A 25,185-nucleotide genomic window follows, 5' to 3' on the forward strand; every position below is an offset into this window, starting at 1 on the left:
TCAGAATGATCCAAGCACCTTGCTCCCAAATTACTTGTATAGTATCTCACTCTTGATTTAGGCCTGGAAATTGTATTAGTTTTCCAGGGCTGCTGTTGCAGAATGTCAAGGACTTGGTGGCTTAAACAACAGAAATTTATTTTCTCATAGTTTTGGAGGCTAGAAGTCCAAGATCAAGGTATCAGCAGGTGTGCTTTCTCCTGAGGCTTCTCTCCTGGGCTTGCACATGGTGGACTTCATGCTGTGTCCTCATAGGCTCTTTCCTCTGTGTTTGCACATGTCTGTGTCCTAATCCCTTCTTCTTATAAGGATACCAGTTATGTTGGATTAGGGCCCGCTCATATGAACTCATTTTATCTTAATTACACTTTTGAAAGCCCAGCTCTAAATACAGTCACATTGTGAGGTACTGTGAGTTAGGCCTTCAACATATGAAATTTGGGGGAGTTCTAATTCAGCCCATAATAGACATCTTCCCATTCACATAATTAGTAGAATATTGCATGGAGTTGAATTGGGGTATAGTTTGAAGAAGTTTTTTTTCTACAAAATGGCCAAGACATTAACTGAAATAAATATTATGAGAGGTCACATGTAGATGAGTGTTATACAGGATTAGAAGGACAAGTTAGATTCAGAGAGTATGAGAAACCTAAATGGTGTGAGACATTAAAAATTTGGGGGAAAATGCCATTATAAGTGGTTCTTGATTTGTAGGATAGGGTTATCTAAAAGAGACTAGAGGAAGAGGGACTAGTGAGAAGTTACTTAAGGTCTAAGCCAGGTGGTGATATGGATGAAATGAAGAAATAGGTGTTGCAGATAATAATGAAGGCAGGGTCAGCAGACCTGGGGCTCTTAGGTGGAAGTAGAGACAGGACATGAGAGGAGTTTAAGAGGCCCTGATGATTAGAGACTAAGTAGTATCATTAAGACTATTTATTTTAAGAGCAGAGGAGAAGAGAATGCAATAGGAGGGCAATGGAAAATGCAGTGAACTAGGGTAGCAGGCTACTGAGTATATTGGAAGTTAAGTCTATATTTGAAGATAATAGTTGGAGCAAGGATAGTGGTTGGTATTGCTAAAAGAGAAAATACAGTGATAGGAGAAAAAAAAAGAATGCCCTATGAGAGGCTAAGGGTAGCAGAATGGCCACATAAAGAGTGCAAGAAAAAAAAGTGGGTCAGAAAGGAGGAGGGTCAGGAGAGCAAAGGGAGTAGAACATTTCAGAGGAGAGGTATATAGTAGTGTCAACCAGCACAGAGAGGGTGTGCCTTAAACTTCTTTTAGTAAACTTCTTTTAATAGATTGATATCCATTAAGTAAGTATTTATTTAGTGAAAATTCTATACTAGCCACTGTGTGAAGTGCTAAAGAGAGATCCATGGGGTCTATGCTCTTCTGGGACATGCATTCTAACTCATTAAATAAATGATAAATTGTTGGATAATTAAAACTGCAATGTAAAAAATAGAACAGAGTAACAGCATGGTGGAGAATTACTGGGAGAGTGGCCCTGTAACTGTGAAGTTCCTCTCTGCCAGAGTAACAGTTGTGTTGAGATATGAATAATGATGAATAATCTATTCCAAGATTTAGGTTCAGATAGTTTTATGGGAAGGAAATAGGAAATGCAAAGGTGCTTAGACAGGAGGTTTATGGGTTTGAAGATCCAAGAAAAGCCCACTGGGGCAGGAGTTTAGTGAGTAAAGGAAGAAAATATTATGAGATAAGGGGCCAAATCATGTAGAGACTTACATGGTGCTATGGCTGTGCCCTGAGTGTTTGTGTCCTCCCCCACCCCAAATTCATATGCCAAAATTCTAACCCCCAAGGGGATAGTATTAGGAGGTGATGTCTTCTGGGAGTTGCGATTAGAGTCCCTGTAAAATAGGCCCGTGCAAGCTCATTCAGCCCTTCTACCATGTGAGGACACAGCAAGAGAAGCACCCTCTATGAACCAGGAAGTGCATCCTCACCAGACAACAAATCTGCTGGTGCCTGATCTTGGACTTCGCAGCCTCCAGAACTATGAGAAATAATTTCTGTTGTTCATAAGCTACTCAGTTTAAGCTATTTTGTTATAGCAGCCTGAACAGATTAAGGCACATATTAAGGCATTTTAATTGTATTCTATGTGTGATGACAACTCATTGAAGATTTTCAGCAGAGGAGAGGCTGACCTGGTTTACTTTTTAAAAGATCACTGTGAATTCTGAGTGTATTATAAGATCCACACATGGAAGCAGTGAATCTAGTTAGGTAGCTTTGCATTAATTCAGGCAAAAGGTGATGGTAGCTTGGCTTAAGGAGGTAACAATAGTAATGCAGAGAAGTGTATTAATTTTGTATGTATTTAGTTGTAGAACTAATAGAACTTGGTGGATGAATCGATGTGTTGTAGGATAATGGAAAGAAGAATCAAGGATGACTCTGGTTTTGATATGATTGTGTTATTTACTAAGATAGGAAGTAATGGGAGAGAAAGAAGTTGAGACTGAGTTGAAATTAGGAGTTCTATTTGGGGAATTTTAAAGTTGAGATGCCTATTTAGATACCTAAGTAAGTGTGTCAACTAGGCTGTTGGATAAGTGAGTCTGAAGTGGTTTAGAAAGATGTCCATGCTGGAAATATAAATGTGGGAGTTCCAACTTGCAGATGATATTAAAACCATAGAATTGGATGAGATTTCTCGGAAGAAAATGTAGATAGCAAAGAGAAAAGGAGCAGGAGCTATCAAGAGTTGATGAAGAAATAGTAAGGACATAGGTGGAAAATAAAGTGTGGTGTCATAGAAGTCAAGAGCAGAAAGTGTTTCAAAGAGCAGAAACCAGTGTGTAAAATGGTTAGGAGTGATTAAGATGAAGACAGGCAAGTAAACCACTGAGTTTGGGTGATGATCACAGCTAACTGGTGCTCAATAATAAAGATTACTAGCATTTATATGGAATAAGTGGCCTGTATGTGTTAGAGGATGTTCTATGCACTTACCTTTAATCCTTGCAGCAAACTCACGTGATTGTTAGTATCATTATCCTAAGCTTTCAAGTGGGGAAACAATGACTTAGGGAGGTTGCATAGTTGCCTCATGACCAAAATAAGAGTTAAAGACAGAATTCACATCACAGCAGCCTGAGTGCTATTTGTTTAGTAGATGAAACAAAGAAGAGGTAATCTAAACAACAGGGACATTTAATTAAATATTGTCATATTTGATAAACATGCTGTCCCTACTTTTATATAATATCTAGTTTTCCCCTTTATGCTAGTTCCCATTAGTCTCTTTTAATTGTTTTCAGACATTTCTCAGAAAGCTTATTTAGAGTGGTTGAAGTAGAAATGATCACTTTTTCGGAAAGAGAAAGAGTTAAAACATGAATTAACATAATTTATAAGAAATCAAGAGGGTGACATCCCCATCTGTGCTTCTGTAGCTAAGAGTGACAATAAGCAATTGGCAATGTTCTGCTTAATAAAAATATGCCATAGCTATGGGTGAATAAATTGTTCCTTTATGTAAGAAGTTAGTTTTTTTTTTCTTCTAATGTAGTTTAAAAATAAAATGGGGGTGTTTTAACCATTAAAGAATGTTTAGGAAATTATGATTACCTGCAGTTCATTTTAGAAACATATCAGTTAAGATGCTTTCAGCTTTAAATAACACAACATTCAACTGAAAGTGACTTAAATAATAAAGACCATATCATTTCACATAGCAAGAAACCTGGAGCTGTGGCTTTCCTTGAGTTTGCTAATAGTAGGCCTGGGCCCCTAAAACCAAAGGTCTGTAGGCATTCAGCTTGGTGCTGGTCTCCCAGGGTCACACGAGGGCTGTCTCAGATTTTGGATTCACACCCTCAAGCTGCCTTGAGAGCAGTAGGTGGTTTTGAAAGAACCTCCCCACACACCACATGTACCCTGCTCTGTCAGCTGACTTCACCTGATGTCTCATTGACTGGGACTGTGTCACATAATGATACCTGGACAGATTGCTGCAGGCGGAAATGGGATAACCATGCCTGGCTTAGAGTAATCAATCTTGACCCTAAGCTGAGGGGGCTCATCCCCTGAGAATGTTGTTGCCTGACTCAGAAATGACATTGAGATTCTGTTAGCAAGGAAGAGGGTAAAGAAAGGCTGTTGGTTAGGTGACCAATAGGGTCTCTCAAAAAATATAATTTGAAATTCTGTTGAATGTCACTGAACCCATGTATAGTACTAATATTGCTTCAAATAATATTTCAGTGACTTTCCCCATTGGATGAAATGATTCATTCTGAATGACCAATGACACATGGGATTTTTTTTTTTTTCAATTTGAGACAGGGTTTCGCTCTGTCACCCAGGCTAGAGTGCAATGGCGCTATATTGCGTCATTGCAACCTCCGCCTCCCAGGCTCAGGTGGTTCTCCCACCTCAGCCTCCTGAGTAGCTGGGACCACAGGCGCATGCCACCATGCCTGGCTGATTTTTGTATTTTTAGTAGAGGCATGGTTTCACCATGTTGACCAGGCTGGTCCCCAAATCCTGGCCTCATGCAATCCACCTGCCTTGGCCTCCCAAAGTGCTGGGATTACATGCGTGAGGCACCGCACCTGGCTGGAAATCTTTTTTTTTTTTTTTAAGCTGTTCCCTGGGTATTCCCCTAATTTATTGCAATGTAATGAGTACCTGTCATGTCTCCATTATAATCCTAGGCACTGCAGGTCACATACAGTGGCTTAACTGACTTTTCCTCTATAGGTGTATATGCTTAGAAGTCTTATAGCTACCTGTCCCTCCCTTATCTTGTAAACGAAAAAACACAGACACACACACACACACACACACACACACAAAGAGAGACCCAGGCAATATTCATATATAAAACCAGACTGTAATAATGGCACAGACATTTGGTGCTATGGAAATAGAGGGGCATCTATAAAATTCCCATTAGTATTCTTAGGCTTGTCTTATCTTCGAAAGATGAAATCTGACTTACGCCTTCATGTGGGTTCTCTTGTGTTTCATTCCCTAGGATGTAGTGGCCTCCTTGGAGCACCAGTTCAGCCCAATGATGCAGGCTGAATTCTCAGTGTTGGTTGATGTATTGTACAGTCCAGAACTGCTGTTCCCTGAGGGAAGCGATGCAAGAATAAGATGTGGCGCTTTCATGTCGAAGTAAGTGGATCCAGTCTGAGATTCTGCTAGTGTCGTCAAACTGAGATGGCCTCTAACATTTCCGCTTTATACTTCACTGATATAAAATGACAGTCCGCAAAGTATGTGAAAGGTCTAAAATCCATGTTAAAATATGCTGCCAGAATAATTAAATTGATTCATTTGAAATTTTATTTTGGTGAAGGTCAAGTTATCATATTTTACTAAATTTACTGAAAATAAAGTGTGTCATTATGGGGCACAAAGTATCATGCAAAATAATATTTTGGTCCTAATTCCTTTCCATAATTATATGGTGTGACCTTTAAAAAAATTCTTGTTTAAAGTCACTTATTTTCATTAACATAGGGAGAAAGGAAAAAGAGCTAGCTTTTATTGAGGTCTTACTATTGTCATATGTGTTTAACTATTATTTTATCTAATCTGCATAAACACCCAGAGACTGGGAGGTCAGCCTGATTCAGAGAGGAGATTGCTGAGGACCAGGTGTGCTTCAGGTGCAGGGTTAGTAAGACTCAGACCCCGCACGTGGCCATGCTGCCTGGATGATCCTCATCTGCAGCTCTTTCGTTTACTGATGTTTCTTAGCGTTTGTGGTATTGCAGATCTATTATAGCTGATATGTTTACCCTAGAGTATCTTCATCTTAATGGTAAGTGAAAAATTCTCAAGGGAGATGTGCAAGAATAAGCAGTTGTGAGAAAAAGCATAACTAGTTCCAGAAAGAAGAGACTTGTCTTTATGTGGAGGGCACGTTATTGAGGGGGATCCGCAGGTCGTCACATGTAGACCCTAGATGGCCAGTCAGAAAGAGGGTGCTTGGTCTTCCTGGGAAGAGTATCTGGATGGAGAGTCAGTGAGATGAGCTTGCCAAGCCCCTTGACCATGACTCATCCCAGCTAATTCCTGTGTGGTAGAGGGTATTACTGAAAGAGATCTGGAAACCTCTTCTATCAACTGTGATATATCGAGGCAGAGATTAAAGGACTAGGGCACACAAGAAGTGTGTTCCTTTCTTTCACCATTTAAGCTGGGACCTTGGGAGTGAAAACAAGGTATGGGATGAGAAAAACTGACTACAGGGATCATGTTGAAGAATAGGTGGGGTTTTTATACTATGGCCAGAATCAGGTATTTTTGGCTTTAGACTCATTGCGTCTTAGGGAGATTGGGAAGAGTGTATTTGTCCAGACACCTGCCAATCTTGTGAGTAAGGATTTTAAAGTGAAGAGGCCCTGAGTGTACAACTGATGACTGCTGAGAACATTAGAAAGAAAATTTTAAGTGGAGGTATTGCCTAGTAATTCACTATAAAATTCACTCAACACCTATAAAAATAGGGTGTTGAGCGCAGTTCACTATTCAGATGATGGGTACGTTGAAAGCCCAGACTTCACCACTGCACATACATGCATGTGAGAACTCTGCACCTGTACCCATTACAGATCTAAACATAAGAACTAAATGAAAAAAAAAAGCAAAGATAATAGGATCTTTGATAAATACCCTTCATCTCCTATAAATATATGTCTGTGTATGGAATATGAGTTAAAAGTTAGGCGATAAACCTGTTAAATTCAGTAAATTAACATAATACAATAGCTATATCCCCGAGATGTGACAGCCTGGAACGGGTTGGCAAGCTCTGGCCCTCAGGCTAAATTGGTCCTGCTACTCATTTCTGTAAATAAAGTTTTACTGAAATACAGTGGTGCTCATTCATTTCTGGATTGTCTGTGGCTGCTTTCATGCCACTGTGGCAGAATCAGTTAGTTGCCACAGAGACTGTGTACTCCACAAAGCCTAAAATATTTACTGTCTGATCCTTTAGAGAAAAGGTTTCCTGACTCCTTGTCGAGAACTAGGGTGCCAATATGGTAGCTACTAGCCACACATGGTTATTTAAATTATAGTTTAAATGAATTAAAATGAAATAAAAATCCACTTCCTCAGTCATATTTGCAACATTTCAAGTGCTCAGTAGCCACATGTGGCTAATGGCTACCAAATTTGACAGCACAAATATGGAACACGTGTATTTTTGCAGAGAGTTCTGTTAGACAGCACTGGTCTAGAACTTGGAGATACTGGTCTATGAGAAAGTGTTATGAGGTAACTCATGATATCAAGCAAATATTGAGCTGTGCTGCAGATGGAGACAAGCCTGTGGTACCATTAGGTAACCTGAAAGGAGAGAAGCAGAAGTGATATGATAATAGGAATACATTGCAGATCCCACACGCACATGAAGTAAAATGATGTTGTGTTTACATGAGTGGTTCTAGAAGGGATTTTTGTGCTATTGCAATTATATTACAGCCAGAGCCTCAGGATTGTCTGTTTTCTGCCTTACTGCTCACCCTACCACTTCCCCAACTCTGTGAAGAACTAAGGGTTTCCTTTGTAAGAATATCTTACAAAATTAAAATACAACTTTATGAATAGCTTTGCCAGGGGTCTTTTTTTTTGAGACAGAGTCTTGCTCTGTCACCCAGGCTGTAGTGCAGTGGCGCAATCTCGGCTCACTGCAAGCTCTGCCTCCCGGGTTCACGCCATTATCCTGCCTCAGCCTCTCGAGTAGCTGGGACTAGAGGCACCCGCCACCAAGCCCAGCTAATTTTTTCTGTTTTTTAAGAGACAGGGTTTCACCGTGTTAGCCAGGATGGTCTCAATCTCCTGACCTCATGATCCGCCCACGTCGGCCTCCCAAAGTGCTGGGATTACAGGCGTGAGCTACCATGCCTGGCTGCCAGGGGTCTTGTATTGCTGTGCATACCATCCTGGTAAAGCTTAGCTGGAGAATATAAATTTAGGGCCAAGCCCTAAGTAGGGCTTCCTACTTTCTCAAATGAATCTAATTCTTGGAATCTGTTGACTCAGATGAGTCTGCAGGAGAATATGAGGATAGACCCCAGGACAGGGGTCTACTTAACACATAGAGTGAAAGAGAAGAGAATAGGTCAATGATACTGTTAACCTTTAAGGCGGCTGATTAGAGTCCATTCAAATCAACACCTACTTCTCCCTTGTGAAGGAGAATCTCAGTGTTTTTCAAACCGTGGGGTGTGATCCATTTATAGATTTTTAAACTGACTTAGGTAGACGCAACCAGCTAATTTAAAAAATGAATTAGAGAAGATACAAATTATCAGAGTGCATCTCATAGTGAGGGTGACATTTGTGTGAGTTTATACACACACTCCCACACAGGTACTTCTTTACTGGGTTGTTTTGTGAAATATATTTCTTACTTTGATCATAGAAAAATATTTGAAAGTCACTGACCTAACTCAACCAAACATTATGTGGCCTTTGCATAACTTTTATAAATCTGTAGCAAGTGGTCATTCAACCTTATGGTTGATATTTTCAATATGGTTTATCTAAGGAAGAGTTAAAGAAAATGGAAATACTTAGCCTGAGAGAGCAAAAAACAAAATCAAAAGAAATTTATCATGTCCACCAAAACTATTTTCACATATTTAAAGACTATTATGTGAATGTATATGCCTACTATGTATCCACAAAAATTAAAAATTAAAAATAAAAACTGTTGTGTGAAAGAAAGAATCGAATAGTAGAAGTTTTAGAAAGGCAGGCTTCACTTTCCTTGCCAGGAGAACTTTTGAAATTCTTCTGCCTGCTCGGCCTGACCGCATGGATATAACACCTTTTCTAGACTCAACATGTCTAAAAGGACATCAGTGTTACTTTCATTGTGTGTTTGCTACTTCTTCACCATGGAACAGCGTCATTTTAAACTGTCACCATTGAGCTGGATGTGATGGCTCACACTTCTAATCCCAGCACTTTGGGAGGCTGAAGCAGGGGGATCCCTTGAGTTTGAAAACAGCCTGGGCCACAAAGCAAGACCCTATCTCTGCAAAAAGTAAAAAAATTTAGCCAGGCATGGTGGCGTATACCTGTGGTCCCAGCTACTCAGGAGGCTGAGGTGGGAGGATAGCTTGAGCCCAGGAGGTCTAGGCTGCAATGAGCTATGATCACATCACTGCACTCCAGCCTGGGTGACAGAGACCCTGTCTCATTAAATAAATTTAAAAAAACTGATCACCATCCACACATTAGCCTAGTCTATTCATTTCAGGGGTCTCTGACCTGCCCTGCTTCCTCTTCCACTTCCCACATGTCATCATTTACAAGTCTCTGCTGTGGGTCTTCTCTGTTGCTTCGTACGTCCTCACCCAACCTCTGCCACTGCTCGCTCGCCTTGCTCCGTCTCCTCTGCTTCATCTTTCCCGCTGCCATCATTGGTCTCTTTCTCACAATGGGAAGAGGCATTCAGGTGCTTTAGAACAGTGGTTCCCTATTTTCTCTAGAAAACATTCCAGACTCTTGAGGTTAATATTCCAGTCCCTTCTTTCCAAACCACATCTCTTACACTTTCCTCTTCCAGGTCTTTAAGTGTCAGCGGGCAATTGTCATGCTTCTCATTTCCTGGACATGCCGGCCAGGTTTCTGCCTCTGTCCTGTGTTCATACCATTCCCTTTGCAGGGATGTCTTCTCTCCCGAGCCTTCCTTGCCAGGTGAAATCTTCATTAGTAGCATGCTATCTCTTCACTGAAACCTTCTCTGATCAGCCCTAGGTAATTCCCCCCAGCAGAATGAAGTGGTTTCATGTCTGGTTCACAGCATTTGCCAATGCCTCTGTTGTGGCACTTGCTCATTCAGGGGGCTGTGTGCAGCCTAGCATGTGTGGGGACTCTGCACAAGACCCCTGAGACTCAGGAGATCAGTGACCTGAGTCCTGTCACCACAGAGTCGTTCTTAAGAATTTTCGCTCTGAGGTCAGATGGACCTGAATGCATTTGCAGGTCTCACCACTTAACAATTTAGGTAACCAGAGGCAAGTTGCCATATCTCCCTGGGCCTCTCTTCTGTCATGAGCAAAATTAGTCTGAACCTGTCTCATAGGCTTGGTGTGAGGATAAATTGGGAGTCCCTGGGAAGCCCTTACACTTGACCCTGACACCTGATAAGCACTTGGTAGCCATTAACCAGTGAAAGTTCACTTTTTCCCCAGGGTTATATCCCACAGTACTCATGTTATGTCACTGAAATTGGATCATTTAAGGAAGACATCTTACAGGGTCATTTTGAGGATCAGCTTTTTAACAACATGAGCTATATAGGCTATATATATAGCTATATAAGCTAAATTCTGTTAATGAACATTTTATCTGATTTTAAGTTCTTGGGGATGGTGATCTTGAAACTCTTCTCCTAACGGAGCACCAGTGCACAGTGTACCACTTGATGAAAATTGATTGGAGTTTTTGCCCAAATTATACCCAAACTAGTAAATGGTTAGACTGTCTTGATGTCACTTTTGTTTTGTTTTGTTTTTTGCTCTTAATACAAAAAATGCTTGTTCCTACCAAACCCTGGCAGTGAAAAATATCATATTATTATGAATGGAAACTGGAAAGCAGCCTGTTATATTAAGGTTGCCGAGTTGTATACAGCAACTGCTACTGTATGCTTAATGTAATACAGTATATAAAAATAATATAGTATAACATAATAAAATGTAGTATAATATAAATATTTATATTTCTCTAATAAATTTGTTTTAGTTCATATATTGGGGTGAGAATATTAGTATTTCATTGTTTCTCAGAGTATTGTATCCCACTAAAAGAATGCCACCTGAGTAAGTTTGAGAAGCCCTGAGATATTTTGTTGTAAGACAAAAATAATGTGTTGTAATACAAAATTTATAAGCTGAAGTGTGATCTTAAAACTTTTGAAAACATGTGCCTGGTTTACTTCATATTCTCAAATAATTGTGTAATTTTTTTCCCCTATGGCCTTTGATGTTTGTATATAGCTTGAAGAGAAATCACTGTCTTTCTAAAGGTCTCATGTTTTGCTTTAAGGTTGATTAATCATACAAAGAAACTAATGGAGAAAGAAGAAAAACTGTGCGTTAAAATTCTTCAGACATTACGAGAAATGTTAGAGAAGAAAGACAGCTTTGCGGAAGAGGTATTTTTTTAAAAAAATTTTATTATTTAAAAATAAAGTAGGATTTCCCCAATACTGTAACCTATGAATTACAATAGGCTATTACGTGATTACTTGTATTATATCTTAATGGTGCATGTACTTAGATGAATTACATAATTTGAGTTTTTATGATATTCATCTCTCATGCCTTGTTTTAAATTGGGAAATAACTAAAATTAGAGTGGCCTAGATATTTGTTTTATTATATTCTTATATTATATTCTTGGATCTCTGTTTTTTCCTCTTATGGCTTTAGTGGACCAAATGACCTTTTTAAACAATGAGTAACTGAGATGCATTATTTAGATTTTGTGTAAAGTTCTGCCACATACTGAGAATGTCTATGCATTTTGGCATATGTTGATTTTTTATTATAAATATATATTCATGTTATTTTTTATAATATTCTGCCAAGTATTATAAAATAATACTATTTTAGTAAGTGGAATAGTCAGTTTCTATTCTTAACTATATTAACTTGAGATTCACAAGTGATTTTCAGGGAAATATCAACCTATAGATAATAATTGTCAGTCTGTTATTAAAAATGACAGCTTAGGTGCTCATTAAGAGATAGCTAGCAGCATGTTTGATACCCAAGGTGATACACTTAAATATAAAATATAAATCTAGAGAATTTTTTTTAGCTAGCTGTCTGTACTTTTGTGTTAGATATTAAACAAAATTTGTACCATGTTCCTCAATAACTTTTTGGTCTGTTTCGGTAAATACTAATCATCTGATATTTTAAAACTGGAAGGATTTTATGTATTACTTTATGTATATGCTAAATTCCAGAAAGATTGTAGTGGTTGGGTTTTTAAAAGTGCATTCCCATCTTAGAAAAAAATGTAATGGAAACTTAGATATTAATAGAAAGAGCATTGCTTCAAAATATTCCATGTGAATCAATGTTTGTTTCAGTAATAAAAATGCCTTCTACTTTGCAATAGTTCTCTGCATCACTTCAATTATATTTGGAAAACAAATGATCAAAATAAAGGTGGTCAATGCAATTTTAGCAAATATTTCTCTAAGATAGGACTCAAAAACGTGCTTTCATATTTAAAAAATGATAAAGAGAATTCCTTGGGACTTATGGTTGTCTTTCTCTTAAAATATTGCTGTAGATTGTGTGATATTGACTGAAGTACCAGATTCTGAAGTAGAAAAATGAAGTCAATATACTTTTCTGGCAGAGGACGAGGTTCACAATAAAAGTGACTTGTACTTAACAGGAGGTACATGGCAAGTCTTCCATTTTTATGTAACAGATTTTTATTGAATTACTCCAAAGGAAAATCGGAAAGAAATCAGGCTAAATTTTTACTTTGTCTAGTCAAGAGTATTTTTATGTGTCTCCCAAACCACTCTAAAATAAATCACTTGTTTTCTCCTTTCCATTCCCACTGCTATCACTAGTTCAGGCTTTTATTACCTCCCGTCGAGAAAATTCCAGGAGTGCAGTTTCCTGAGACAGAACTGCTCCCTTGGGTAGAGGCAGGGCTGCTGTTTTCCTAACTCCAAGGGTCCCCATTTATGCAAGATGTGATGTAAAGGACACCCCCAGCACACAGCCCTCACAGAAGAGTTGAGATGGGAAAGGCTAATTGCAAGTTCTTCATTCAGTCACCCAACACATATGTTGTGAGCAAACTATTAAATGGTGATCATTGTGCCTGGGAACTGGGGATACTGATATGAATGACACAGCTTGCCAAGGGCCATGAATGGGTACAATTCCTGTGCTAGTGGACTCCCTTAATAGTGTAGGGAAGAGATCACTAGAGCCCTTCAGAAACCATCAGGGGCTCTGCACAGCGTCGGTGTTCCAGGCCCTCCATTTGTCCTCTCCACTTCCACCCCCATCTGTCTTCATCCATTAGCCTCCATAAATCTGTGTTACTCAATGTACCTATAATGTACCTCAGGCTTTTCCTGCCCTGACCTTTGCTTCACCTGGAATCATAGATTGCAAAAATCCAATCAAGCCTCAATGCCACCGGCTATCTTTGTGGAGGAGCTACTGGGTAGTACTTATCAATTGTTCCAGCAAGTGGTGATTACTTTCTCAATAGAATTACCAAAATACTTCATGCTTCTCTTTTAGGACACTTTAGGCTGTATCTGGAAATTTAGTCCGAGCTCTTTATTTTATAGATGATGCCACAGAGTCCCAGAGAGGCGATGTGATTTGACTGAGGTTACACAGCAAGAGCTAGAACCAAAGTTTAAATTGGAACTCCTTCCTCTTTGTTTAATCTTCTTACTCCTTTGATCATAGCCAAGTTTTACAAATTTTTGGCATTGCTATTAAGAAAGGTTAGTATACTTTGTCTAGCAGGTTTATGGCTCCAAATTTTAAGACATAGGCAGACAGAATATAAGACAGAATAACATCCAAAATAGGTAAAGATTCAGATAAACTTCTAAGAAAATAGTAAATATGGGGGAAATGAAGTCATTTAACTAAGAAAGAAAAACCTGATTTCATTTTTTTATGGCTGAATAAAATTCCATTGCACATATATTCATCACATTTTCTTTACCCATTCATCCGTCAAGGGACATTTGGGTTGATTTCATGTCTTTGCTGTGGTGAATAATGTTGCAGTAAACATGTGAGTGCAGGTATCCCTTTGATATGTTCATTTCTTTTCCTTGGATAAATACTCAGTAGTGGGATTGCTGAATCCAATGATAATTCTGTTTTTCGTTTTTTGAGAAATCTCTGTACTGTTTTTCATAGTGGCTCTACTAGTTTACATTCCCACCAGTAAGGTTTGAGTTTCCTTTTCTCCACATCCTCATCAACGTCTGTTATTTTTTTGTCTTTTTAATAATGGCCATTCTGGCTGGGGAAAGATAATATCCTGTTGTCATTTTGAGTTGCATTTCTCTGATGATAAGTGATGTTGAGGAGTTTTTCATATGCTTCTCGGCCATTTCTCTGTCTTCCTTTGAGAAATGTCTAGTCATGTCTTTTGCCCACTTTCTAATGAGGTTATTTGCTTTTGTCCTGTTGAGTTGTTTGAGTTTCTTGTATATTTTGGTTACTAGTCTCCTGTCAGATAAATAATTTGCAAATATTTTCTCCCATTCAACAGGTTGTCTCTTCACTCTGTTGAGTGTTTCCTCTGCTGTGCAGAAGCTTTTTAGTTTAAGATAGTCCCATTTGTCTATTTTTGTTTCTGTTGCCTGTGCTTTTCAGATCTTAGTCATAAATTATTTGCCTAGACCAATTTCCAAGAGAGTTTTCCCTAGGTTTTCTTCCAGTATTTTTATCGTTTCAAGTTTTATATTTAAGTCTTTAATCCATTTTGAGTTGATTTTTGTATATGGTGAGAGATAGGGATCCAGTTTCTTCTGCATGTGACTGTCCAATTTTCCCAGTGTCATTTATTGGAGAGGATGTTCTTTCCCCAGTGTAAGTTCTTATCTGCTTTGTTGAAGATCAGTTGGCTGTAAATATATGGCTTTGTTCCTGGATTCTGCATTCTGTTCCATTGGTCTGTGTGTCTATTTTTATACCAATACCGTGCTGCTTTGGTTAGTGTAGTGTAGCCCTGCAATATATTATAAGTTAGATAATTTGATGCCTCCAGCTTTGTTCTTTTCACTCAGGATTGCTTTGGCTATTCCAACTCTTTTTTGGTTCCATATGAATTTTAAGATTCTTCCAGAAGATTATGATATCATGTCATTTGCAGCAACGTGGATGCTGCATGGAACTGAAGGTCATTATCTTAAGTGAAATAAGCCAGGTACAAAAAGACAAATACTACATGTTCTCACTTATATGTGGGAGCTAACACATTTGATCATATGAAGGTAAGAGAGTGGAAAGATAGATAACAGAGACTGGGAAGGGTGGGAGTGGGAAAATGAAGGGAACTGGGTTAAAGGCTACAAACATACAGTATGACAGAAGGAATAAATTCAGTGTTTGATAGCAGAGTAGGGTGACTATACTTAACAAAATATGTTGTATTTGAGTGATGGACACATCAAATACACTGACTTGATCACTACACATTTATATACATGTAACAAAATGTCTCATTTATCCTGTAAATTTATAAGAACAAAAAAGAAAAAGGAAAAACCCTATAAAAGGCATACATATTTTATTTCTTAATTTTCTTGTTTCCTAATTTTCACGTTTACTAAGGACAGAATAAAAAAAATTATAGCTAAAGCAATTCTAGCTCTTAGACAACTTTTTAATTCTAAGTGTTTTGAAATGAGAAGTATTTCTATCAGTGGAAGCAGAAGACATCTCATTCCCCTCTCAGGAAATCTTAAAGATAAGTGTATTGGATCTAGAAGGATTCAAACAACCAGTTTGGGAACGAGTTGGGACTCCATGATCTCTATATTTTGTCCATTGGTCCTTCTGAAACAGCTGGTGCTCAGTGATCCATGCCAGTGGAGGGGAGCTAAATGGCTCACCCATTTGGGTGAAATGGCCTTGGATAATAGATTCAAAAAGTAGCAAAAGATACTATTGTACAACCAATGGTGGGCTCTAATAACAAGCCCTAATTAGCAGTAGTGGGATAAGGGGTGGCTGTGTTTCCATGACTGTATTTTTTCCTAGTGACCAGAAACTTTGTGGTGTGTAAAACCACACAAATTTATTATCTTACAGTTTTGAAAGTCAAAAGCTTAAAATCAAGGTGTGAGCAGTAGTGTGTTCCTTCTGCAGACTCTAGGGGAGAGTTCATTTCCTTGCCTTTTCTGGATTCTGGAGGCCACCTGCATTCCTTGGCTCGTGGCCCCATCCCCTATCTTTAAAGCCGGTAGTGTAGTACCTTTCAATCTCCACTCCCTATTTCCCGCCCCCCTTCCCACAATTGTCACATCTTCTCCTACTCTGATGCTCCTGTCTCCTTCCTATAAGAACACCTGTGATTACATTGGAACCACCTGGATAATCTGGTATAATTTTCCCATCTCAAGAGCCTTAACTCAAATCACACCTGCCGAATCCCTTTTGGCATGTGAGGTAACATGTTTACAGGTTCTGGTGACTAGGAAAGGGATCATGAGGGCATGTGCATCTTTGGGGAGGGCCATTATTCTGCCTATCACAATGACCCTTTTATTGACAGTGAGAAATAACATCTAGAATGTAGATGTAGTATTTACTTGTGGCTGATTAATATTACTGTGTAGGGCAATTTAAATGCAAATGAATAGAACAAAAATGCTTGGAATCTATAGCACTTTGCTGTTTTCAAAATATTTTAGAATATTTTGCTACCTTTCAACAATTCTAACACATACACAGGACAGGCAGTGTTACCTCCACATTGCAAATGTGAAAAGAGAGACTCAGAAAAGTGAATTGCGTTAAGTCACATAGGTTACCCAATACCTGCCCTGTAATGCCTAACCAGCTGGATTTCGACTGTGTATTGAAGCATTCCCAGGAGATTTATCAGAATTAAATCAAAACAGAAAACTCAAACCAGGGTTTTTCACACGAGCTATTCTAATATTACATTTGAGACTCCACTTATTTGAATTTAAAATGTCAACTTAAAAGAAAATTACTATTTTTATTTCCTTGGTTCCTGACACCAGAAGTGGTTGTGTGTGTGTGTGTGTGTGTGTGTGTGTCTCTGTGTGTCTGTGTGTGTGTGTCTATGTGTGAAACTGGTAAAAATTTAAAAATAGGGCAATGAAGCATAAATTTGCTTCATGGTTGAACCAAATGTCCTTTAAAGCACTTCCCAACCCTGGGATTCTAAATTTCCCGAGTTTGTTAGCCTTCTCTGTATGATGTATTAAAGAATTACGTTAAGGATATTTAATGTAACTAAATGTAATTAGATTTTACCTACTGGTCAATTATTTATTAAAAGCTTATAATTTAGAATACCCTTGAGTACAATTTCTAAATTAATTATACTTAGGGATATTCTTCCTTGACCCATGTTTCTTAGTTTGTGCCTAAGACACTGAGAAATAAGATACGGGTGGGCAACATCTTAAAGATTCTTGAAAGAATAAAATAAATAAAGGAAAATTTAATTTTCTGTGAAGTGTGCCTATATGTGAAATCATCTAGGGATCATATAGTTAGTTAAGCTATAGTATTTATTTTTAATGGAAGGATAAAATGTGAAAATTTTTTATAGAAAGTCTTTAAGGGGAAAATTACCTGAGTTTTAAAAAATTCCCCCTTAAAATACTGTTTGTTTAGGTGACTGTGATAGAAAAGCAAGAGTTTACAAAGGATGTAACTAACAACCCTAACAAGTCTGAGAGCTTAGTTTTCCTTTGGGGTTGGCATATTTAGAAGGCTTTTTAAAGGTAACAACAGCAGGCATATTTATTTGTACTTTAAAAAAATATGTATGTTGGAACATTGGGGTAGGGAAAGAGAAGAGAAGGAATGCTTCAAAATGGCTGGAGGGCAGAGTGATTTCTCTTTTTCTTTGAGACAGAGTCTTGCTCTGTCACCCAGGCTGGAGTGCAGTGATGCTATCTTGGCTCACTGCGATCTCCACCTCCTGGGTTCAAGTGATTCTCCTGCCTCAGCCTCCCGAGTAGCTGGGATTACAGGCACCTGCCACCCAGCTAATTTTTGTATTTTTAGTAGAAACAGGGTTTCACCATCTTGGTCAGGCTGGTCTTGAACTCCTGACCTCAAGCAATCCACCTGCTTCAGCCTCCCAAAGTGCTGTGAGCTACCGTGCCCAGCCTGAGGGCAATGTGATTTCTAAAATTCTCTATCCTTAAAGCCATTTTGTTCTACTCTTATTTCCATGACACTCTCTTTCTCTCTCCCTCTCTCTCCTCTCTCTCTCTCTTCCCCTGTCTCTGTCACACACACACACACAAACACACACAATATCTGATAGTGTGTGTGTGCTGATGAAGAGAGTAGCTTTATTACAGTACTGTGCCTTCGTTCTGTGTATTTAAAGATACTTTAGAGGTCCAAATCTGTGTAGTGGTGAGTTGCTAATGGAGACAGAAAGAGCTTATGTGGATTGGATAGAGGTGGGCTGATGAGGTTGGAGCAGGAAATAAGGACTGCACTCAGAGGAATGGTTTGGTTTGGTTTGGTTTTAAGGATTTTGGGGATCAATTTCCTGCATCTTGTACTCTTTAGTATACATTTTCATTAAGATTTATAGAGCATTACAAATTATTTCTCTCATAAAAAGGGAAAAACATATATAAATCATGAAAGTAGAGATGTCTGTCAACTCCAATCCTAAGTATATAAAATTCATAGCTTCTGTACTTTAGAATTGCAGAAGAGAACGAGCATTGAAAATATTCATGGATCGCCTGTGGAAATGGTAATTTACAGTTACTCTCTTTACATTCTAGTCAAAGAAGTTGACCTATTTAGAATGACAGTTACAATTTCCCCATGACTATATTCCTATCTATTAATGTTACACTGACATACATATAATCTATAGGGCAACAGAGATGTTTTTATAGTAAAGTTCAATATTCTTAAAATGATCAGATTTAAAATACCATCTATCCTTGGAATATTGTTGCAAAGATATTGAGAGCTGCCTCTGCAATAGCTATGGTACAGTTTTAAGCAACGGTTTTAAAAATTAATAGCTAGCATTTATTAAGAGCTTACCGTGTGACATTGTTATTATCAGACAGTACTATCAGACACTGTTCCTAATCACTTATATATGTTACCTTATTTATTCTTCAACCCTATGTCATAGTTTTATTATCTCCCTTTTACTGGTTAGGAAACTGAGGTATAGAAAGTTTTTAAGGTCACACATCTTAGGAGAAAGAGACCTGGGATTCCAACCTAAACAGTTGCGCTTCTGAGCTCACACACTTCATTGGCATGTTAGATCCAAACAGGTTATAGGACTTATAGTCACAACTCATTTATTTTCTCAGTTACAAAACTAAATAACATGAAAAGTTCTTCAATTTTATTCTTGATAAAATTTGCCTAAGTGTGTACTGGAAAGCATAATCCATTTATTCAGTGAGCTGCCCAGGAAAGGCTTGACACCCACCTTGTGATCACGGTCTGAGTTGTTATTAACTAGAATATTAGTTATAAAAGTTCTAAACAATATTTTGTAAGATGACTACTGGATATAGCCCCTTGTTGAAATGTGGCATTCAACAAATAGCATAGCATCTAATTGACAGCTGTGATCTTTACAAATGCCCAGGTGGGGTAGGTGATATTTAGACATTGAACAGTGATAGCAGACAGTGGATTCTTGATTTGAAAGTTGATATCCGGAGTGATATGGAATAAAGATCTTTAAGAAATGATGCCTGAATTATTTTTAAGATGTCCTCTTTTTTTTTTAACTCTAAAATATACTGACTCCTGAGTTAACAAGAAATTTATTCTTATCCTCAGCAGGAAAAAATATTGTAACTAATCTTTTATTTCTAATTTTGAGAAGTCACAAAAAGAATGTCATAATTATACCAAGCAACTTAACTCCTACATCAAATATGCATGTGTCAGTCCCAGCAATAATTGCATTGTTGCAAATTTGTAAATTGTATCAAGCTCCTCTTATTGTATCAATCTGTATAGAATCATTCACATCTATGCATATACTCATTTCAGTTTCTAGCAGGCAAATGAATGAATTTAAATAGAAATGCTACATAGACTGCATTGTAGCTTAAAAATTGGATAATAACTTTTGCTGAGAGAAATACATTTTAGTTTTATTATCAGCTGTATTTTATAATATTTCTTATTAAATACATTTTAGAGGTGAGTACATTTGTTTTGTAATATAAGTGCTCTAATGTTGTTTTAAATCAAGTATTAGTGATGCTGCAACTGTGTACCATCTTAGTCATTCCCATGTATATTGTGGTTGTGTGCACCTGCATGTGTTATTTTATTTTATTTTTTTGAGATGGAGTTTCACTCTTGTCACCCATGCTGGAGTGCAATGGCATGATCTCAGCTCACTGCAACCTCTGCCTCCCGGGTTCAAGTGATTCTCCTGTCTCAGCCTCCCGAGTAGCTGGGATTACAGGCGGCTGCCACCATGTCCAGCTAATTTTTTTTTTTTTTTAAGGAGAGACGGGGTTTCACCATGTTGACGAGGCTGGTCTTGAACTCCTGACCTAAGGTGATCCACCTGCCTCGGCCTCCCAAAGTGCTGGGATTATAGGTTTGAGCCACCACGCCCAGCTGTGTTATGTTTTAACACATGTGCTATGTCGCTAAGTGGTTGGAAATATGAAAGTGAGTTGATGTGTTCTTATAATAAGAGATCTGCTTTAGTATACATTATTAGCATGCTCTTCCACTTTGGAATTTTTATTTTATATTTTCACTTAGGCAAAAATACTTTCAACCATTAAAGTGGGTATAAAAGCAACAGTTGCTTTTAGAAATTTACTCTTTTCAGTTGCTGGGCTGGTTTGGTCACTTGTTAGACTATAAAAGTGATAAATTTACTGGATGAATTATATTCATTTTAACCTCATTATTACAAAAAAATTACAAAGTTCTTAACTGTGCCTCACATTTACTTTACTCTTTCAAAATCTCACATAATAGCACTCATTGCTTCAAGGGTTTTTGAGATATGCTACCACTCTTTAGAGATCTATGACTAAAAAGTCATATTGAAAATATTGCCTGTACTCAGAAGGTAACCACCATTCATTGCCTCTAGTAAGTATAGGACATTTGGTAGCTAATGATTGTAGGTGAAAAATGGCATTGTGATTAAAAAACAAACTTGGATAGCATTAAAAGAAAAAAAAGGAGAAGAGAGTAAGGAACTAAAAGGAGAATCACTAAAATCAATGTATTATTAAGTTATCATGTTCATCATTTCCACCTAAATCTAACCTAAAACCTTTTCCAGGAAGTATTTCCCATTTAGTTTAATTCCATATCATTCTAATTTGTAATCATTTCAGCACTTATAAAATTATATTTATCTTATTAGTGTAGACCTTTTCATATCATGCCTTATGAAGGTTTTCTTTGGTGTATGTACTGCCATTTAAAATAAGTTAGAAACTCCTTGGGGATAGGGCTGATGCATAATGTAAGGTGAAAGAATGCCTAAAAGGCCTTTCAGTGCTGAGATTCTAGGAGGGTAGAGTACTGGATTTCTCTCCAGTTCCAGCCCACCCTCCACAAAATGGTATACTATTTGAAGGCAGAGACTGTTGATCTTATTCACTGAAGTATTTCTGTGTCTAGAATTGTGCCCTGCACTTAGTTGCTACTCAATAAATGTTTGCAGAGGGACAGATTCACACATAGTAGATGTAAATGTTACCAGCTCTCTGCAATGCAGCACATTGACCTTCCCTAGTCCTATCTAAGAAGTAGATTCTAGACATATCATGTCATGTTATACTTTGCATATCTCTGTTACCCAGGTAACAGCAGGTTTCTTTGTATTTGACATCCCTGCAAACTTGGGTGGGCAGCAGAGAACCACAGCATAGAGGGCTGAGGAAGAAGACGTCTCGCAGAAAGCACTGGGACCAGGGGACTGCTGTTGTCTTTTGCTCACCGTGTGGCTTAGAAAGCAAAAGGGGATCCCAGACACTGTGCACAGTTATGGTGTGAGCTCAGCCAAGGGGGATTGGAGCAGATGATGACCAAATCTGAAGGCCAGCCAGTGGGGAGGGGGTTCCAGCCATGAGGCTTCTGTTCCAGGAAGGGCGCTCCTCCCTGGACCCAGTAGGAACAAGCAAGAGACCCAGGCTACAAAAAGAAACCATGTAGGTTTTCAAAAAGAAAAACCATGTAGGCTTTGAACCAGGAAAAAAAAAAAAAACTTACTATAAAACCAGGAGAACATGGCAGCATTTGGGACTTATGGGGAGAGGCCAAGGTCCAGTCACATGAACTGGGACACTGAGTTAGATTAATGAGAGCAACTAGCTGCAGAGTCCAAGAACTGTTGATCTCAAGCAGCATCAGGCTCTCCTGCCACAGGATGAAATTGGTGTTCTGAACTGCTCAATGGTGTTACAGTTGAGAGGAGAAGGAATAGAAAGGCTCTGGATAAGACTGGGCCTGATACATTTCACCTTTTTTATCAAATGCACTAATTTCGGGATACTGTTTGAACAGGTCCTCACAGAGAAGATTTGCAACCTGGTATATGAGGCACCAAAACCACACTATTATTGTTGTTATTATTTAACTGCTGTTGACTAGGCATATCTAGAGAAGCTGTTTGCAAGGTAACAATGTGTCTGTGTCTGCTTGGATCTTCACACTAACTCTCTGAGGAAAGAAAGTATTTTAATCTCCATTTTATAGATAAAAAGAAAGGCACAGTAGGTAAAATGACCTGGTAAGAATCACAGGCTGTCCGGGCGCAGTGGCTCACGCCTGTAATCCTAGCACTTTGGGAGGTGGAGGCAGGCGGATCACGAGGTCAGGAGTTCGAGACCAGCCTGGCCAGCATGGTGAAACCCCGTATCTACTAAAAACACAAAAATTAGCCTGGCATGGTGGTGCGCACCTGTAGTCCCAGCTACTCTGGAGGGTGAGGCAGAAGAGTTGCTTGTACCCAGAAGGTGGAGGTTGCAGTGAGCTGAGATCATGCCACTGCATTCCAGCCTGGGTGACAGAGTGAGATTCTGTCTCAAAAAAAAAAAAAAAAAAAAAAAAAAGAAAAAGAAAAAAAAAATCACAGGCTTTGTAAATGGCAGAGAGGGAATATGAATCAAGGTTTTCTGATTCTGCTTTCTTTGATGCTTCTCCACATAGTAGGGAATTAAATAATGCTGGTGAAAGTAAATGATAATTTGAATTTGATTTCAGTTTTTCAAGCCACTTCTTTCAGACTTACTTCCTTTGCTAGTTCTAGCAACCTGAAGGTTAAGCAAATCTTTTTTTTTTCCAAAAAGGTGTGTTTGTGGGGGATATATTCTTATCTAACTTTCAGGTACATGCCCCAAATAATAGTAACAGCGTAAACTTTTATGGGGTTTACTCTGTTGTTAGTTTGTTTAACAATCATAACACATTGAAGACCTGTAGCACAGAAAGGTTAAGAAACTTGCCCAAGATCACACAACAAAAGATGACACAACCAGGAGGAAAATCCAGCCAATCTGGCCCTAGAGCCCATGTTTCCAATCACTACATGATACTGTCTCTCATTCTATGATGATATCAATTTGCAAAGCTGTAGGAATTTCACACATGGCTGCCAGAGGCAACTGTTTTTTTTACGTTAAATAACAGAAGCCAACTTAAGATATTTTTTATGTATAATGATTTTGAGTATCTGCCATTTACTGATTTCTTCAGAGTAGGCCTGGTTCCTGCATATTCCATCTGGTGCTTGAACATCTTAAACATTTTTGGATAAATCTTAGTTGCTTAAAACAAAACAACACAGAACATTATGAATATTTGCAGATTGCTCGGTGAAGTTGTTAGGTCTGTCTTATCTCAGTTATCGCTGGCTTTTGGCTGGGTTTTTAATTAAAACTCAATATAGACTATATTACTTATACAGTCATGGAATACAGAAAACAAATGTGATATGTAAATGAGCACAGCATGGCAGCTTGATAAAATGAGTCTGTGGCACAAAATAATTTAAATGAGGACGCATGGACAATTAAAATCTAATCAAATGCTTATAATTAATATCACATAGCTGGAATGATGTTGAAGATACTGACTCAGAGACATGTACTTATATAATTCCATCCCAGGTATTGAGTTGATTTTATTTTCTCTGACAGTGCCAGAGTATAGTAATCAGGGAAACATTCACCAGAAGGTAAGTGATAACCGGGCAGTAATCTCGTACTTGGGTGCACCTTTGAGGATGCTTCTTTAGGCTTCTTGCCATCTACCACCCTGGTATATGTAGCCATTTATTCATTCAACAAATAGACTGCAGCATATATACAGTTGGCAAAGAGTCCCCCATCCTCTTGGCTGAGTTAGGCAAGACCTCTGGTTACTAGGCCCACTGCCCACTCTCTTGAAAGAAACTGTTGGTATCAACTCCACCATGCTTGGATTAGTTAATGCACAAAATGTACAGACCAAACCCTTCCTGTCACCACCATGACATCGCCTTGCCATTTCTCAGCACTTCCTCTCCCACTCTGGAACTGCCACTCAGCAAGCTCTCCTCTATCCTTGTCCTGTTCTCTAAGCGGTCCCTCCAGCTTCTTGCTTTATTTGAAGACTCCCTGGCCCCCAAGGTCAGCCCACTTTCTGAGCAGCTGTGTGAAGTGCTGTCTCTTTTCTCCTTCATCCTCCAGGGGAAGAAGCTTTTTGTCCCTGTGGTTTCCCATTGTTATTTCAAGACAGATTCCTCTGCCTTCTTTTAAAATTCTTAGCTCCTTTGAAGTTAAGACCCTCCAACTATATCACCACCACATCAGCCCACATCCCAGTCAATTGCTGTCATCCATCTAAGACTTTGGAACCTTGATCTTGGCCCTCAGCACTGCCATTATCAGGGGTGACCCCAGTCGATCTCGGCAGTGTAGCCAACACTGGCCTGGTGGATCCTGCCAAGTGTTGGCAGGTGACAGTGTGGCTGACACTGGCCTGGTGGATCCAGCCAGCACTGGCCTGGTGTATCCGCACTGACCATCTCTCTTCCAGAGTCCACCACCCAGTTCTTGCTGCTACTCCATGATTGCTAACTCAGGCAGTAATTGCTGCTACTCCATGATTGCCAATTCAGGCATCCCAATGCTCTGACATTTACTCCTTTCCATTCAGTTTCCTTGTTCACTTACATCCATTTCAACTGTCCTTCAACCTGATGAAAACCACTGACCCTTCCAATTTCCCGGTTCTTCAGCTTGCCCCCTTCCTCTACTTATTCACCTCAGATTTCATAGTTTCAAGTTCTACTGTTGAGCAGCTGTTTAAGACAGGGGACTAACAAACTGTCCTAATAAAACAGCGTAGAAGAGAGAAGGGGCTGTTCCTCCTGAGAAAATTGCAGTATTGTTGCCAACAGATGGGAGCAGGGATGGCAGG

At 38.8% G+C, this 25,185-nt stretch overlaps 1 protein-coding gene across 2 annotated transcripts in view; it reads left to right on the top strand.

Moving 5' to 3' along the window:
• ITPR2 (inositol 1,4,5-trisphosphate receptor type 2) overlaps positions 1 to 25,185 on the top strand; it is a 499,301-nt gene that overhangs the window by 273,353 nt on the left and 200,763 nt on the right. For both annotated transcript variants that reach the window (XM_031000671.3, XM_055358014.1), the window contains 2 exons: positions 5,022 to 5,164; positions 11,063 to 11,171. In XM_031000671.3, coding sequence (XP_030856531.1) covers positions 5,022 to 5,164; positions 11,063 to 11,171 — 252 coding nt within the window. The remainder of the gene's footprint in view (positions 1 to 5,021; positions 5,165 to 11,062; positions 11,172 to 25,185) is intronic.

This window comes from Gorilla gorilla, chromosome 10 (assembly GCF_029281585.2).
Source record: "Gorilla gorilla gorilla isolate KB3781 chromosome 10, NHGRI_mGorGor1-v2.1_pri, whole genome shotgun sequence".
NCBI classification, from domain to species: domain Eukaryota; kingdom Metazoa; phylum Chordata; class Mammalia; order Primates; family Hominidae; genus Gorilla; species Gorilla gorilla.